General features: G+C 37.3%; 1 protein-coding gene across 2 annotated transcripts; it reads left to right on the forward strand.

Annotated features, from left to right (window-relative positions):
- Window positions 1–6273: 6273 nt before the first annotated feature.
- Window positions 6274–17562, forward strand: mcrs1 (microspherule protein 1). 2 transcript variants are annotated; one of them, XM_084101983.1, is made up of 15 exons: window positions 6274–6438; window positions 6626–6711; window positions 7078–7240; window positions 7330–7468; window positions 8735–8899; window positions 8978–9087; window positions 10168–10276; window positions 10425–10563; window positions 10648–10723; window positions 12469–12497; window positions 12598–12690; window positions 12781–12863; window positions 13581–13668; window positions 15675–15802; window positions 17042–17562. In XM_084101983.1, the coding sequence occupies exons 2-15, from the start codon at window positions 6702–6704 to the stop codon at window positions 17126–17128; spliced, it is 1419 nt and encodes a 472-aa protein (XP_083958109.1). In that variant the 5' UTR covers window positions 6274–6438; window positions 6626–6701; the 3' UTR covers window positions 17129–17562. The 2 variants fall into 2 exon arrangements, with proteins under 2 accessions (XP_083958109.1, XP_083958108.1); XM_084101982.1 differs by having other exon boundaries at window positions 6660–6711.
- Window positions 17563–18575: the final 1013 nt, after the last annotated feature.

The raw sequence follows: 18575 nt of genomic DNA on the forward strand, positions 1-18575 counted from the left end.
TGCTACTATCTAAGCTAACTAAAAAACACACTAACAACGAGAAATGTTTAAATTCACAATCTATAGCTTCGGTTAAATACTAGTATATGAAACGTATAATTTAAAATACATTAAATACATTAATGACTCGTTATAACGTAGTACAAACGTCTTCTATACCAATCGGATTGCTTGGGTCCTCAGCCCGGACCCATCACTATAGAGTTACTGGATACTTCCAGGCGGGAAGGAAGTCGACCGGAAGTTGAAGCCGGCCGTGTGCCACCATCTTGTAGCAGAACTTCACCTGCAGTTAGCATCCCATTGACTCCCATTCATTTTGGCGTCACTTTGACAGCGAATAACTTTACATCTGAGGCTTTTGAAGACTCCATTTGTCCATTATTTATTTCTAAAGAAACACGACAATGTATAAAATGCTCCATTACCTTGTAGCTTATGTTATGGCCCCGTAGAAGCAGTTTTTGTAAAAGTAGGCTAACGATTGCGTCATAACCACGCGACTCTCTGTCGCACAGTAGAGAGATTACCGTATGGACGGGAGGAGAAGCTCGCGGGAAATCGGGGGAACGTGGAGGCAAAATGACAATATAATTAATCAGAATACCTAGCAAAAGTTGCTCCTGCTCCAAGATCATGGACAGCTCCTACTCACGCTCTCCGTCTCTGCAAGATTCGGAAGGGAATGATTCAGATTTCTCTTGGCACAGCTACTAGAAGACAGACGGGTTGCTCACGTGGTCCGTGTAACGCTTTGCTCGGTTTGAGTCTGCGCGTCAGGAAAGGAAGTGCTAAGAAATCGCTAAAAATGGGCTTCACTTGTCTCAATTGAGATCCAATGAGATGGCTCTGTCCACTTCTTATACTGTCTATGGATACTTCACCACACCGGTGAACCGAACAATGGTATAATGATTCAGTTCGACTCCCAAGACAAGACGATGCTCACCCGACTGGCCAATAGGAACGTGGCCCCGCCCATGACACAATTTTCACAGTGAAAGCAGAATCCTGACACGAGAGCAAGAAATTGCATCGAGAGCAAAGAAAAGCGTTTTGAGAGAAACACTTTTTTTTTTAGAGAAAATGTTTTCACACTGATAGCAAAATATATATATTTGAGAGTTTTTTTCAAAGTATTTTGAGAGAGATTTTCTTTTCTCAGAAATAATTTTAAAAAATTCGATTTTATATTTTTTTATGCTCTATGAGAAAATACTTTCTCTCAAAACTTTTTTTAGTCTCAAATATTATAATTTTTTTGCTATTGGTATGAACTTTTTCTCTCAAATATTTTTTTTTTCTCTCATGAAATGCTTTTTTGCTATCAGTGTGATAACTTTTTCTCTCAGATCATTTATTTTCTCGCATGTAATAAAGACACAATTCTATCTCCATACATGTCTGCTGTGAGACTTCAGTGTAAACGCCCACTGCTGTGATTGGCTGACATCTTTGCATATGAAATAGTTAAGTATTATATATGGAACTCTATTGCAAACTTTAACCACATTTTTACTTTTACAGCTGTCAAGGTTAACTAATCGTAATTAAGCTTGATTGATGAATATTTTCTTGTTCAAGAAGAACAGAGGATTCGACCTCAATCCAACCTCAAACCCCAAACTTTTATGCCAGCCGAACCCCTTAGACATAAAATATGAACCCCCTGAGATTTTAAGTTAACATTTCAATAATTTAACAACACATTTACATATTCATTCTTCTCTGATGTTTTTAAATAGTCATATGACTAAGTAAATAGATTTAAATAAATATTAGATTTTTTTTTGTAAGTGTTTTATTTTGACATTGTAGCTGGTCTTTAAAGTGGACTTTTTAATTATGATGCCTTGGTTTTCTTTTAAAAATGTCACATGATCCTTTAGAAATGAATAGGTGTGTTAGACTTGAAGCGCCGCTGTGCAGACCGATTGGTGTATGACATAATCAAAGTACCAAAAGAGCGATTCAAAAGCATTACAGGGGAGCCGTCTGCTCTCTAATCGTTCTCGCCCTGGAGCAGATGTCCCAATGTGAGTCTAACCAGGGGTGTGAGCCGGCAACTACCGTGCCAGAGAGAATCAGGGGCCACACCATGGCCTTTTAAAATACCTTTTTCTGAGGATCTGCCTCAGAGCTTCAGTCCTCCAGCTTGGCCCAGTAGGGAGGTTCCCCTGGCTCCGCTCCCAGCCTACAAACTCATCACTCCACTCCTGTGGACCTATCAGCTCCACCTTGGCACCTCCCTCCCTCGGCTCCACCAGAAACCATCATCCTGACGGCTCCACAGGCCTGACGGCTCCACATAGTCCTGTCTGGACTATCATCTGGCTCCTTCTGCTCCTGCCTCACCCTGGCTCCTCCCACCCTCCACTCCTCCATTGACTGTTTTGTTTGCCCTGGACTGTTCGTGTCTTTCTTCTCTTCCACGTCCCCCTCCAGAGCCCCCGCCCTCCTCCTCAGTTGTAACTTGTGTACTCCGGGGGAGTATACAATGCTGTTTTTACTTTGTTTCATTGGGTTTTTGGTTCTGTCCATAGACTGTAAATAAAAATGGACGTAGTGTCCGTGACGTCACCCGTAATTTTCTAAAGATCATTTTTGAAGCCCAAAGTGGGCGGAGCCGGCCGTCGCCATCTTGGCAGCGCGCCACTCCTGGATAACCGAAAATGGGCAAAGAGGCGGGATTAGCTGAGGTGACGTGACGCTAACCGACAGCAGACAAACAGCTAGTAGTGACAGCAGCGGCAATCCACCTGTCACTCAAGTGGCCACGCCCTTAATTGTGCAGAATTTTAAGGCTTAATATAATTTAAACGGAAGAGTTATGAAAAAATTCACCCCCCTCACAGTTTTCATGAAGGGAAAAATTAGCTATATAGACCAAAACCACTTTTTGCACCTTTTGAAGCCTGTCTCTAGCGGTCAGTGGATGAATTGCAGTTTAAGTCACTTCCGTGTTGGATTCAAGAGAGAGACCGGAAGGCTGCCGTTTGGTTCTGTCCTGTTTACCTGTGTGCCCTGTCAGTTGACCTTATTTCCATGCATGTGCCTGTTTCATTAAGTTCACATGTTGTTGTTTAATTAGCTCAATAGTTCCCTCGTTTAGTCTTGTATATATGCAATATGCTCCCTGTTCTATCCAGTTCTTTGTCCTGTCTAGTCAATGTTGAGGTGTTGTGTATTCTGTTTCCCTGAGTATTTCTGAATTAAAGACTTTTTTCCTGGATTATTCCTGTCATGCACTTTGTTCAGTGCTTTGATGAAATCATTTATTATCAGGCATTATCAATCCATCCAAGTCCTCCAAGTATTCACACATCAAGTCTTCTCACATAGGCTAGTGAATTATTATATTCAATAGTTTCATATAGTAGTCATCTGTAAATATTCATTTTCTGCAGTTCAGATATGCTCTCACGTTCACTGCATTGCTCTTCTCGAAATGATAACATGTGCTTACATGATGAGAATAAATCTAAAAACCCTTTAGTAAACTTGCATATATTCAGCTCTGACACATTGGTTTGATACTGTAATCGTGGCATGACGTTGCATTTAAATTATAGGAATTTGATTCCTAATGAATGAATGTATAAATGAATGAATGTGTAGGCCTACCTTAAGTGCAATGTGAGTCGTTTTGAATAAAATCATCTGCCGAATGCATTAACGGAATAATTTTCTCCCAAAAATGTTTGTAATAAATGTATCATATCACTTCAAACCATGGATTCTGGCTAAAATACAAGTCCTCTATTTATAATATTTCTTTCTCCAGTGAAAAAGTCTTCTCATCTGAATCAGGAGAGAAACGTGCACAGATCAAGCACTGTTTATAAGGGGTGGGTACATTTTCAGCAAATTTTCATTTAAGGGTGAACTATTCATTTAAGGCAGTGGTTCCCAAACCTGTCCTGAAGGACCCCCAACACTGCACGTTTTCTTTGTCTCCCTAATCAAACACACCTGATTCAACTCATCAGCTCATTATCACATGGGTTAATGAGCTGATGAGTTGAATCAGGTGTGTTTGATTAGGGAGACAAAGAAAACGTGCAGTGTTGGGGGTCCTTCAGGACAGGTTTGGGAACCACTGATTTAAGGTAAATGGAAAATTGCACCACTGAATTTGTAACACTGATACATTAAAAAATATAAAAGATCCAGTCTAGCACAAGCCTTTTGACTGCCGCAATAAAAACTCTCTGTTTCTATGACATTTATTTGTATTTATTGTATGAAAATCAAACTATTTACATGAACGTGATGGATCAGAACATGAACTTTGAACTTTCGGGCAACGCTTTTTCAGATTGATGAACCGGTATGAATTCTCTCTTGAGCTTTCAGTTCTCCTGACCGAGAGAAACATTTTCCACAGTGTGAGCTCTTGCAGTTTCTCTCTAGTATGAATCTTCTGGTGTGTTTTGTGTCTGGTGTTCACAGTCAAAGCACATATAAGGTCTCACACCAATATGAACACTCTGGTGAGCTTGTAAATATCGCAGTTGTGAAAAATTCTTTCCACAAAAAACAAACAAAAATGAGGCTTCACACCAGTATGAACTTTAAGGTGTTTTTTAAGCTTGTTTTTATTTTATCACACTGATCACAGCAGAATGATCTCACTCCAGAGTGACAGTGCAGATGGTCTTTGAGATCTCTTCTGGATGTGAAACTCTTTCCACACTGAGTGCATGTTAACAGTTTTTCTCCAGTGAACTTGATTACATCTTGTGGTACAACCTGGACACATCGTCAGTGATGCTCCCGGGGTCATAGGGTGTTTCGGTCTTACATCAGACACCCTCACCCGGGCAACCCAGGACTTGTGTCCAGGTAGCGCCCTACGCCACGCGTCCCCCCTCCATAAATGCTAAAATTAAATAAATAAAACGCTCAAGCATCATGTAATCAACATCATAATATCTGTATATAAGAATGTATTCTCGCACTTCTGGAACAGGTGTAATAGTTTGTTTCTAGAAACATCTTTGTAAAGACGATTCAGACTAATGCCATTCCATTAATCAACTGGTTTTGTCACTAAAGATAACTTTTTAGTGACACACAATTTAGCGTTATTTTAGCAGCACAGTTAGAAAATAATGTAAAATAAATTTCTATCTAGAAAATTCCATTGTTAAATGGTAGCCTATGTTTGATTCTGAAAGTTGCTTGTATTATGTTACGCTTGTGTTTATATCAGGTCTTGTTTATTCATTGCATAAAATATGGATCAACACAAGTTACCGTACACAACTCATAATCTTTACACGTTGTCATGTGAATAACAAGTCAGTAACGTGCTTAAGTTTCAGTAAATGTACAACATGGGTTTATTAAGTGGGACACCTTTTTTTAGTCTATGGTCGGACATGACTAAATAATTTCGGATTCAAGATATGATTCGAGAGATATGATGATATGAGGCCCAGAGAGAAGGAAATGAATAGTGGAATAAAGTCGTTATTTTTGTTTGTTTTTGCGCACAAAAAGTATTGTCGTCGCTTGATATACTTAAGATTAAGCCACTGTAGTCACTTGGACTATATTAACGATCTCTTTAATAACTTTTCTGGGCCAGCAAGTTTCGGTCACCTAGCAGCCTATGGAGAAGTGATCCAGCTCTCAGATTTCATCAAAAATATCTTAATTTATGTTCCGAAGATGAACGAAGGTCTTACGCGGTTGGAACAACATGAGGGAGAGTAATTACTGACAGAATTTTCATTTTTGGGTGAACTAACCCTTTAATGAATTGTAATATTTATGCTTGACTATTTTATTCAATTTAACTGCTTCTAATGTACCACATAGATTGCCAAGCTACCTAATAAAAAACACAAAACAAGCACTATATATTAAAGAAATCAAATTTGACAGAAACGTAATATTTAATGCTACTTAATTATTTGTAGAATGTATTTAATAGATTATGCTTTCTTGAAAACATCTGCTATTGGTTTGTAAAATATGTCATGATTCATTATACATCTTTTTACAGTCCATGTTATACATGTTTGAGATTAGTTTTCGTTGCATTTACACACAGGTGCCGCTAAATTGTGGTGTTTTTAGCGCTTCGAGTGAATCGTTGGTTCAGTTGATTCAGAGTTTTCAAAAAGCTTTGTTTCTCCTATCACTAAAGTTTAGCGCCATTAATAATACATTACATTTACTGTATATGTATCACAATCAGTGCAGTTATTTCAAGTGTTTGGTAACTTTGGACAGAGATTTGTTGCTCTCTGGAACGACATTTCCGGTCTAACCCGGAAACGATCCAAACTCCACAGAAGCCTCCAGTTAGCTTAGCCTCGTTGCTTCTTTTTTGATTATCAAATATAAGAATAACATATTGCGTAATATTTGATTTTTATATTATATTATATTATTCAGAGTCCGCGCGCAGCGATACCTATTCTAAAGGTAAAACATACATCGCCCTAATTCTCGATTTTTAATGTATAAATGTCTTGTTTTGGTGTCATGGTTGATACAACAATTGTCGCTGTTAGAGCTTACAAAGCAATTCAATTATATAATACACATCTAACGATATTTATTATAGTGTCTTTCTAACGATGTACTTGTATTAATAGTGTTTGTTGTGTAGGTCGGTGTTCATACTCTTCTCTGTCTGTGTTCAGTATTCATGATTCATCGGGTTTCTGAGAGTTAATCAGCTGATCATGGAGAAAGGTAAGTCAACATGAACATGATATTAACAGAGGAATAACATTAATATGTTATAAGACTGAGCTTTTATTACGTTTGCTGGATCAATAATAGATACAGTTTGGCAGACAACGCTACTGATTACTGTAGTACAGTAATTCTGCTGTAGTACAGGACACCTTTTTGTTAGCAATTTCATATAATCAGATATTTTCTGTGATCAGTGACAGAAGGTCTATGGAAAAGTCTTGAAAAAAATGTAAATGAGATTATGTAAAATCTAAAAATATTGAAAAGCTGACCGGATGTGTAGAATAATTACTATAATCACTCTCTGTCCTCGCTCCCAGTGTGTTTATGCGTTCTGTTTGGTAATGTGATGTGTTGTAGACGTAAAGGCGGGCATCTCGTCTGCCGTGGCTGCAGGAGCGTCAGTCGGGCCGATGGTTTCGCAGAGCAGGTCTGAGGACGAGGAGGCCACTGGTGTGAAGAGAACCGCTGCTCAGGCCTTCAGTGGAGCGGGAATGATTCCCAAACGCAGGAGCTCCTCCAGGTCAAGAGAGTTCCTCTGCCACCGTCTGCTTCACTACTGCTACTGTACATGTCATTGTGAATCAAAGGTGTCTTGTCATTATATTGTAGATCAATAAAGAGAAAGAAGTTTGATGATGAACTGGTTGAGAGTAGCCTCGCAAAATCTACCAGTCGGGTCAAAGGTCAGCCAGTCATTGAGCCAATCAGATGCCCTGGGAGTGACCTCGCATCCAGTGACAAGAAGAAGGTAATGAAGGGTACTGTATGTCATTATACAACAGTGCAACAACTCTGCTGAATATTTGATTGTGGCTAATTTTATCAAGCATCTTTAAACTAATGTATAAACCATGAGTTAATCACTATCAGTCAATCTAATGTGTTTGACAGAAGTCTCTTCTACTCACCAAGGCTGCATTTATTTGATCAAAAATATTATTACAAATTAAGTAATTTAATATATATATTAAAATGTAATTTATCCCTGTGAATCTTCAGCATCACATGACCCTTCAGAAATCATTCTAATATGATGATTGGCTGCTCAACAAACATGTGAACTTAATTTTTAAATTTTGTCGAATTTTGTTAATTTTGTCGAAACCATGATGCACTACCATTTAAAAGTTTGCAAGGACACATTAAAATGTTCATAAGTGATAGAGACATTTATAATGTTAGAAAAAAATCTATTTCAAATAAATGCTGTTCTTTCTATCCATTAAATAATACTGGAAAAACAAAGTATCATAATTTCCACAAAAATGTTAAGCAGCAAAAACTATTCAGCATTGAAAGTAATAAGAACCATTATTAATAACTGAGCAGCAACAATAAATGAGCATCAAATCATCATATTAGAATGATTTCTGAAGGATCATGTGACACTGAAGACTGGAGTAATGATGATGAAAATTCAGCTTTGATCACAGGAATAAATTACATTTTAAAATATATTTACGTAGAAAACACTTTTAAATTGCATCAATATTTCACAGTATTACTGGTTTTACAGTATGTCTGATTAAATAAACACAGCCTTGGTGAGCATAAGTCACTTCTTTTTAGAAAACATTAAAAATGTTCTTATTCCAAACTTCTGAGCCGTGTGTGAGAGTAAATGTGAATATCCAAAGCATGTCTGTGTGTTGTGCGATTATTTCATGTGAATGTGAGAAAGTTTTATGTAAATGTAAATGGTAACATTTCAATTACAGCCTAAACTGCACCTGATAATAATTGTCCCAGGTAACAAATATCCTACATGGCTGCAGTAGCATGTCTTGTGTTACTTGGCGATTTTTCTTTTTTATGTAATTGAATCATTTTTATAATAAGTTATATGTCATTCCCTTTCATTTATTTTGAAGGTAGGTGCAGTATAATACAGGTTTATATTCAGTGACGGTGTTTTTCTCAGTACTTACGAAATTGTTTAGTGTCTGTGATGATAAACTCATTTTCATTGAATGTGCTTTGATTTGTTGTTGTTGTTGTTCTTTCTGAACCGTAGGGTTTAAAGTCCGGCAGCTCTCTCACGCCGCCTCTTACCATGGTGATCACTCCTTCATCGATGTCCAAACGAATGAAGAAAAACAAGCAGCCGTTACAGATAACCAAAGACCTGGGCCGCTGGAAACCCACGGATGACCTGCTGCTCATCAATGCTGTCCTACAGGTCAGCTGGCAGATTTGAGTGCGCTTAGAAGCTGACTAGTTCAGAGATGAACTGAAGTTACATGTACATTATGTTCAGACTACAGATCTCACGTCAGTTCATCTGGGGGTGAAATTCAGCTGTCGCTTCACACTGCGGGAGATCCAGGAGCGCTGGTACGCTCTGCTGTATGACCCTGTCATATCAAAGTGAGTTTTTGACCAAAGCATCATTCTTATATAGCTATAAGCCCTGTTTTAAACTTTAAAGGAAGAGTTCATTAAAAAAATAAAACTGTCATCAACGTCATGTTGTTCTGAAACCCGAATGGCTTCCACAAAACACAAAAGGACATAATTTCTAGAACGTTTTCCACATCAATTTCATAATAGTATCAGAAAAGATATACCTATTGTCCAATAGCTCTTTGAAGCTGTCCGATTTGTTTTCAAATATAGCTAACTTAATTTGTTTCCACACTTTAAGTTAGAAATAACTATATTTCCGTTTGTATTTTTGACATCAATTTTAATGGGACTATTAAGCAGAGCCGCTAATGAAGTCTTGTTACAAGAAGCTTCCTCAATTGCTAACCATTCTGGCTTGTCACCTAACTCCACCAACTATACTTTCTGTTTTTAAATAGATATTTTTTATTAATAATTATTTTAATAAATGTTTTGTAAAATAAATACCGCTCAAATGTGTATATATATATATATATATATATATATGTGTATATATGTGTGTGTGTGTGTGTGTGTATATATATATATATATATATATATATACACACACACACACACACACACATATATATATATATATATATATATATATATATATATATATGTGTGTGTGTGTGTGTGTGTAAATACAATACACATACATACATACAAACATATAATGTTGGTGGCAGATGTTAAAAAGTTGCAATGAATTCTATTTTGTATTACAAAATATTAAAAGTATTAAGAAAACCACAGATGTATATTTGCTTTCTTGAAGCAAAACACACACACACACACACACACACACACACACACACACACACACAGAGTTTGCCATTAAGAATCATTCGATCCTACACATATGAACTTTCCCTCCAGTGAGTCTTTACCGCTTTGCATGTAAAACAGTCCTCAGGTTTTGTTGTCTGGAAGGGTTTGAAATGATATGAGGGTTAGTAAATAATTAAAGCGTTTTTGTGTTTATATATCGTTTTTTTACTCTTTACTTGATCTTAGAATCTGAACGTCCATTTTGTAAGGGTTTTGTCTGTTCCTCAGGTTGGCGTGGCAGGCCATGAGACAGCTTCACCCAGAGGCCATCGCTGCTATCCAGAGTAAAGCTCTCTTCAGCCAGACAGAGGAAGCCCTGCTCGCCAAGATCATCTCTGTGAGCAAATGACATCTGCAATGCATTTTAATCCCATGCGTTTGATGATACGTAGCAATGAATACTTTATAGATTTTATAAATGTTTTAAATGTATCTGTTCTGTTTACTTCATATGTAATTGATCCTTGCCTCATGTTTGTGAGTAGAGCAGTCAGCCTAAGCTGGAGGTGTTTCAGGATTTGCTGAACAAGCACCCAAATGTGTTTTACCCATCACGCACTGCTAAGAATCTGCTGGTGCACTGGCAGCTGCTGAAGCAGTATTATTTACTGGAGGATCAGAGCGGTGAGATGCTGTTAAATGTCACTCGGTCTGATGATCCTGCTTGTGCTGATCGCTGTCATTTAATTTCATCTGATTTGTTTCTAGTTCAACCTCTGCCTAAAGGAGAGCAAGTGCTGAACTTCTCTGATGCAGAGCAGGTGGTTGATGATGCCAAACTCAAGTAAGTAAACCATTTTTTCAACTCCCCTAACAATACACCATCATGTGTTTTGAGTTTACTGACAAATAATACTTCACAGTAACACTTATTCCTGCAGTGTGCAAATTAAAGGAGAACTCGGTAACTCTAGCGAACTCCCTTTTGTTGTCGCATGTTTTCCCCACGAGCTCCCCCTACAGCTGTGGGAGTGCGTATATTTCACAACACAGTCGTAAAAAACTCACTTGCGGCGGCCTCCTCCCCCTCTACCGCTGCTCATGTGCGTTTGTTTTGATCGGAGCAAGCCAACTGTATCGCGTGGAGCTATGTCTACCGAAGTGTGTAATCTGGTAATACATCATACATGCGTGTGTGTTTATGTCGAATTGCCGTAAAGCAATTTGTCTTTCGCGCTCGTTCTCGTTCTAGTTCTCGCTTCTCACGATACTTCCAATTTCTATCTTGCCGGGACGGTAGTGCCCAAGTTGCAAGGTTGGTTTTCCGCCTGGGAACGCTGGGGGGAGCGGGGAAAGTCACCAATATCACCAGAACAGGTTGTTTAACCATACAAATGATTTCTAGACAGTTTTATTAAGTTAAAAAAGTTACCAAGTTCTCCTTTAAAGCCACCAGAAAGCTGTGTTTAAGTACAAAGTATACTTCCTTTTTTACGTGCATGCTAGCATACATGCACAGTTGTACGCATAGCCTTTCTAAGTATTCTCCATTAGATGTGCATGTGCACACAGCCGTTTGCACTCTGTCTACACAATGTTTTGTCACGAATTATAACCCATATGCACAGCTTTATAATCTCTTAGGCTAGAGTTGTACAAATACGGCTACTTTCTAACCTCTTTGCACAATCTCTCATCCGCATTTACGGTATGTGCTTACTGTACTGATGACGAGATTTTGCGTAACGCACATTGTACGGGAACCCTAGCATACGCCTAAAAAGAGAAGTATTCTTTGGGTTTTAGCATATTCCGCTTTGCACATTTAAGTATTTTACACCTTGTGCTTTTCAAAAGTTTACATAACATTAGTTCATAATAGAGCGCTGCAGTGATGATGTATTTTTTTTAGGCCAACCCATAAGTTTGCATCACTCTGGTTTATCGCGACAAAACCCAATAGGATTTTTCCTATTAGCTTTTGGATTATTGCAGGAATAAACGAAAGTTTATGATTCTTACACATTTTTCTCATGATGATAATCTTCTTCACAAGTGAACACAACTTTCATTTAGAAACTAAATACAATCGGCAGAAGTAAGAAGCCAAATGTAGGCTATAAACGAACAACAATACGGTCGCTTGACTTCAACGACACCATCACTAAGCTTTTGACAACTGTTTATTTAAATATATTTTCCTTGAGAGTTTGAGTTAAAATAGTTGGTAAGAGTGCGATTATAAACACACAGAGGATGTAAAAGTGGACTAGTGTGTAAGATGAGTTTACCTGTTTGGTTTGATGATGTTTAATGTTTTTTGAAGACAAGTGAAAGCTTTAAAAACAAATCACAAAGAGGTTATTAGAATACAATTTGAAATTATCTTGAGCTTGTGTTCACCACAGACCTTTTTCAGGCATTTAACCAAAAACCCATTCAAAATAAAACATTGACTAAAATGCAAGGTTTTGACCTGCAGAAAACCTGCAGATTCTGATTCATAATGTGTTGTTTCATTGACTAGCTTGCAGCCTTTTGTGGTAATCATGTGTGACTCTGGTTCTGATCATTTATCATGTTCATCAGGGACAGCAGAGATGAAGTCCTGGAGCATGGTGAGTTATTTTATACAGCCTCGTTGTTTTTAATCAGTGTAGTTGTTTGAATGCTCTCTCGTGTGGCTGTCTATGACATGTTATGTTGCATGTCTTATAGAGCTCATGATTGCAGACAGACATCAGAAGCGTGAGATCAGACAACTGGAGCAGGAACTTCCTCGCTGGCAGGTGTTAGTGGACAGCATCACAGGTCAGATTTGTGACGATGCTTTCAATATGGTTCATGACTCATGAGATGAATGGTGATCACTTAAGTAATTGTGTGATGTAATTATTTCAGGCATGAATTCACCAGACTTTGATAACCAGACGCTGGCAGCTTTACGTGGACGAATGGTCAGATATCTGATGAGATCTAGAGAGGTCAGTGAACATTTGCTAAACACAGGAATATTGTGCTTTGACATTATAAGTGTGTATGAATGGTAAACATCTATTGTGCTTCTGTGATATCTTCGGTATATGTCAAATCAGTGCATTGACTTGTACATGAACTTTAACCCTCTGAGGTCAATTTTTTTTACATAGCAACAAAATAGACTTAAACTACCATACGTCATTTATGGTCATACAGACTTAAAATGTAAATTGCAGGTTAAATTTTTCACGAAGATAATGCAATGTGTTTATTAAACATAAAGATAAGAACCGCCCACCATTGTTTTTTATACCAAAATGCTGAGTATAATATGAAAAGTTGGCACTTTTAACAGTGGTTTTAACCGCTCCCGCTCCCTTCCACTAGATGGGGCGTGACGTCATAAGAGGAACTCACTAGTAGAGTTACCGGCATAGTCATAGCTATAGATGCCTTACATAACTACAGAAAAGTTGGTTGTATGTTTTATTTGATAAAAAAATTATGGATAAAATAACTCAACTGTAAACATACTTTTTTTTTATTGTTTTAAAAACCTATCAAACGTTTTTTGTCAAATGCTTCACTTGAAATGTGTTTTTGTGCTATCTTTTTAAAAGTGACTTGCTTTGATGTTTAGTCATCTAATGCAGTGTGAGGTGTTTTTAAAGGAACAGTTCACCCACAAACGACCAGTAACAAACTCGATTGACATGTTTCAGATCACACTGGGTCGTGCTACTAAAGACAAGCAGATAGACGTGGATCTGTCTTTGGAGGGACCTGCATGGAAGATCTCCAGAAAACAGGGTTAGACAATTCAACATCATTATCCATGATTGAACTGCACAGTGCTTTAATTTGTCTGTATGTGTTCAGTCCTGCTCCCGAATGCTAAATATTATGCTAAATATAGCTTTGCACCACTAAACTTATACAGCTTATTCACTAAACTATCACAGCGACACTTTAGTTACTTTTTTAAAAGAGAGGGAATTATGTTTTTGAGTGACTTAATGACTACTTTTCAGCACATATTAAACTGTCCAAGTGTGTCACATGGCCACTGGCTAAACATTACAGCATCCCGTTTAGGTTTACTGCTGGTATGCCAAATGTTTCTATACACTGACTGTATAGTTATCCTTGTAAAACATCAGCCATGTCTTTTAAAGGAACCGTATGTAGGATTGTGGCCAAAACTGGTACTGCAATCACTTTAAAAATACTGTAGAGCGGTGTATCTCCTCCCCCTACCCCCTGACTTGAGGTTGCCAGATAAGCTGCAGGATTCAGCAGAAACGTAGGCTGCTTCAATGAGCTTCCAATGGCAAGTGACGACGAGACGTACACAGAAAGTTTTTTTCTGTTAATTATGTTTATGCTATAGATATTAAGTAATTAATAAGTAGTAATTAATAGTAATTAAGTAATTATATATTTAAAAAAATTTACTAATTGCCATTAGTTAAATATAATCGTAAAGATGTATGCTCGTATGTGACAGTATAATCGTAAAGATGTATGCTCGTATGTGACAGAATAATCGTAAATATGTATGCTCGTATGTGACAGACAGAACGGTAGCTGTTAGTCTAACTTGTAACGTTATTTATCTGTCATTAATGTAAGTACAAGCACAAGCCTATGTCACTATGTGTAACCAATATCAAAGATACAGCTATTCATTTAGCTGATGCTATAAGTGAAAGTGGCCAGCTGTATTTTTGTACTTACCCTGCAGCACACGTCCATAACACGCTAAAATATGTGATGTGAAATACAGGTCAACTTGCAGCATGTGTAACTTAGTCCACGATATACGTGAAGAACGAATGACGAATAATTTTTTCTGAGGTAAAGTTAGGCTTCTGTCTCAATTACGTTTCAAATTGCCATAATGGGCGTGCTAATGTTGTTTTCCTCAGCGTCTCGGCATAATGACAGAGAAACGGGCTCCTATAATGCATTGCTAATGTTAGCATACGTCCATGTGAGCTAACGTTACGTTACTTTGCACGAACATGCATAACTTTGTTCGACTGTCATGAATATATGAAATGTCCATTGACATCAAGTACAAGTTAGCCAAGCATAGATGAATCTTACCTGTCCAGATAAGCAACGTTGGCGTCTGTGTTCAAATTCTTCTCCGTTTTCAGCCGTCTCTATCTTTCAAAAGCATCTCCAATACAAATTCTGGTTTAATTTCGGACTTTGTCACGATTAATTTCTGAATTATAACGAGGTCTTTTTGATTTAGTAACGTTAGACATTTTTATCCGACTAGAGTTAGGGTAGGTTAGAGCAAAGCTGGCAACCCGGATCCCGAAACACTACTGACTTCGTGATTGGTAGATAGATGGAGGGAGGCGCGTCAGGCCAAAACACAAAATGACAACATCAACATCAGTTGAGGGCTGCAAGTCCATTTTTTAAATGACAATATCTTAGCCATACTACTGTTGTCAGTGATATAAGTATTTGAAATGAACATGATTTCTTAATGTCTAGTGACACATCAGGGCCATTTTATGATTAATTGAAATAGATTTCTTACATACAGCTCCTTTAAGTGTGGTTTTCAATTTAGTCCATAGTCCATGCTTTCCATAGCTTTTTCTTGTCTTTTTTCCATGTTAGCTGTGACTTTACATTGAAGCACATAATCATTTCAGCCAGTGTTTAATGTCACAGACGATTCATGTCATTTTAAACATTTTGATGCTTTGAATTATTATCACCAGGACTTTTGTGTGGCATTGAGTTATGTGAACACTGTAATAAATGAAATAATGTTTGTTTTCTAACACCAGGGATCATTAAACTGAAAAACAATGGAGATTTCTTCATCGCTAATGAAGGGCGGAGACCCATTTACATTGATGGACGACCAGTTTTATCTGGAAACAAGTGGAAACTCAATAACAACTCTGTGATGGAGGTATGGAGGGACACACTTGCATTCGAGTCACAAAATTACAGCTGTTAAAGGGGTGGTATAATGCCCTTTTCAATAAATCTCTGATGTCCCCAGAGTGTGTATGTGAAGTTTTAGCTCAAAATACCCCACAGATGTTTTTATATAATGTTAAAGTTGTCACTTTTTGAGGGTGAGCAAAAACGCACCTTTTTTGTGTCTGTCCCTTTAAATGCAAATGAGCTGCTGCTTCTGGCACAGAGGGCCGCAACAGCTCCTCCCTTTACCTCACACAGACATGCACTGAAAATTTCAAAAACGTTTAGCCTTTTATGTTCAAACCGGAGTCAGAATGATGGAGAGACTCAAGAAGAAGTGACAACATGTAGACAACATTTCTGAATGTTAGTTGATGTATTTAGCTTATGTCTGGTTATCTTCTAGTCATTAATTAGCATATTCTCTCTTGATAATCTATAAATTGTGTTCAGGGGGCGGGGTTTATGTAAATTTTAGGGTTGGTGATGTCACTAACCCGGGAGGAATGTCGTGTAGTCCCTACCAGCCGTTTGTTGTAGTCCTTAAAAAACGATTTCTTTAAAAGCAAATATCTCCCTTTGCTTTGAACTTTGAGCATCGTAACTTTGCAGATGTTGTTTATGCTCAAACAGCAGCATTACACAAACATTGTGGCGCTCGTTATAACTTACTGGTCAACTAACATGATTATTACATTTCAAACACAAAGACATTTACTGATGCATATTTGAGAATCTGAATATCAGCTAGTCATATTTTGAATACGTTTTTAATAAGAAAAAACAGAAATAAAAATTATACATCAGTCATACAAGCGCAAAGTGACAAGTTTGACAAGTGACAAGTCACTGACATCTGTATCCTCATGAAAATAATGCTTTACAACTTTCATTAGATTAGGGATAGATAATTCGAATTTTATTTTTTGAGACCTTTTAATATTTGTGAATATTTTGCCATGAAATGACGAATGGTGCAGAATCATGGGGGAAAAAAGCAATATTTAGTTGATTTTGCCTTTGTTTTCAGCAATGTCATATAGTTTTTGTAGCTGGTTAACCAGATGTGTATATTATTGAGGATCTAACTGTTGAAATGACATTAATGAATGAATATGATTGACTAAAAATTTTGCCGAAAGAAAAGAAAGTATTATCTAATCTGATACTGTTATTGGATAATAAGCATCCTGAATAAAGCACATCTGTGTTTGTTTTTGTCCAGATTGCAGGTCTTCGCTTTGTGTTCCTGATCAATCAGGAGTTGATCTCTCTCATTAAAGCTGAAGCTGCCAAGATGAACCAGCCGTGATGCTGAACTCACCTGTCAAACACCATTCAGTCCTACCTTTATCTCTGCGTAGAGTCATAAACAGAAGACCTTCAGCACAAGATTATACGAGCTCTCGTCGCAACAGTTGAGCCTGGATCTGGAGTTCAGATCCGAGGAGAATCATTTGAAGATTTTATATGCCTTTTATTCAAGGCACATTTGAACTGAATGAACTGACTGTTTGAGAACATTGTCTCAGTGTGTGTGTGTGAGATAGAATTGATGTTATTTGTATAAGTGAACCTTTTTCAATTCAGTGTTTTGACCTGTACATTTTTGTTTGTTTATAATTAAAAACTCAGTAGCCTTGCATTGTCTAATCAAAGACGGTATGCTAATATTCTGCCAAGACAGAACTAGTGTAAATATATTCATGAAGATCAATTAAAACAAAAAAAAATGTTTTAATGATACATCCGTGTAAGTAAAGTAATATCTTTGTTTGTAAGTGACTTTGTGAACTGAGTGGCAAACTTTGCGTGCGTTCCTTTGGATCTTTACATGAACTGGTGCAAGCCCAGAATGGACATAAGATACATAAAAGAACGTTTGAAATAATGGTTCAGATCTAATTATAAAATGTACAGTTAGTAAATACACAACAGGTCAAACGGTTGGAATAATTCAGGTTTTTAACACGTTTGAAAGAAGTCTCTGAAATGTACACCTGTGATACAAAGATGCATTTTCAGCATCATTACTCCAGTCTTCAGTGTCACATGATCCTTCAGAAATCATTCTAATATGCTGTAAAAGTGGTTGTCAACATTGATAATATAATCATAAATGTTTTTTGAGCAGCGATTTCTGAAGGATCATGTGACACTGAAGACTGGAGTAATGATGCTGAAAATTCAGCTTTGATCACAGGAATAAATTACATTTTAAAAAATATATATTTAGAAACAGTCGTTTAAAATTGTAATAATATTTCACATTATTTATTGCTTTTTTTCTTTTCTTTTTTTTTTACTGTATTTGATATTAAATAAATGCAGACTTGGTGAGCATGAGACTTCAAAAACAAGGAAATACTATTATTAAGTTTTGACCATAGACTGTAAAAAAAATATGGACGTAGTGTCCGTGACGTCACCCGTAGGTTTCTGAAGAGCATTTTTGAAGCCTAAAGTAGCGTCACTCCCGGATAACAGAAAATAGGCAAACAGGCCTGAGTGAGTGGAGCTGAGGAGCCGAAATCACCTAGCTCGACGTCATAGATATAAACACTGTTTTATATCTATGATATATCTATAAACACTGTTTATATCTATGGCTCGACGTGATCGAGTTAGCTGATGATGTAAAGCCAATTAAAAGTTCCTGTTTTTGCCCTTCGAAATATTATAATATTTAAAAGACACGGCTACAAGTGAGACTGTCTATTGTGATTCTGTACTATTCTGCTAACGTTAGTTGAAAATGT

The sequence above is a fragment of the Abramis brama genome (genome assembly GCF_963993115.1).
Source record: "Abramis brama genome assembly, chromosome: 23".
NCBI classification, from domain to species: domain Eukaryota; kingdom Metazoa; phylum Chordata; class Actinopteri; order Cypriniformes; family Leuciscidae; genus Abramis; species Abramis brama.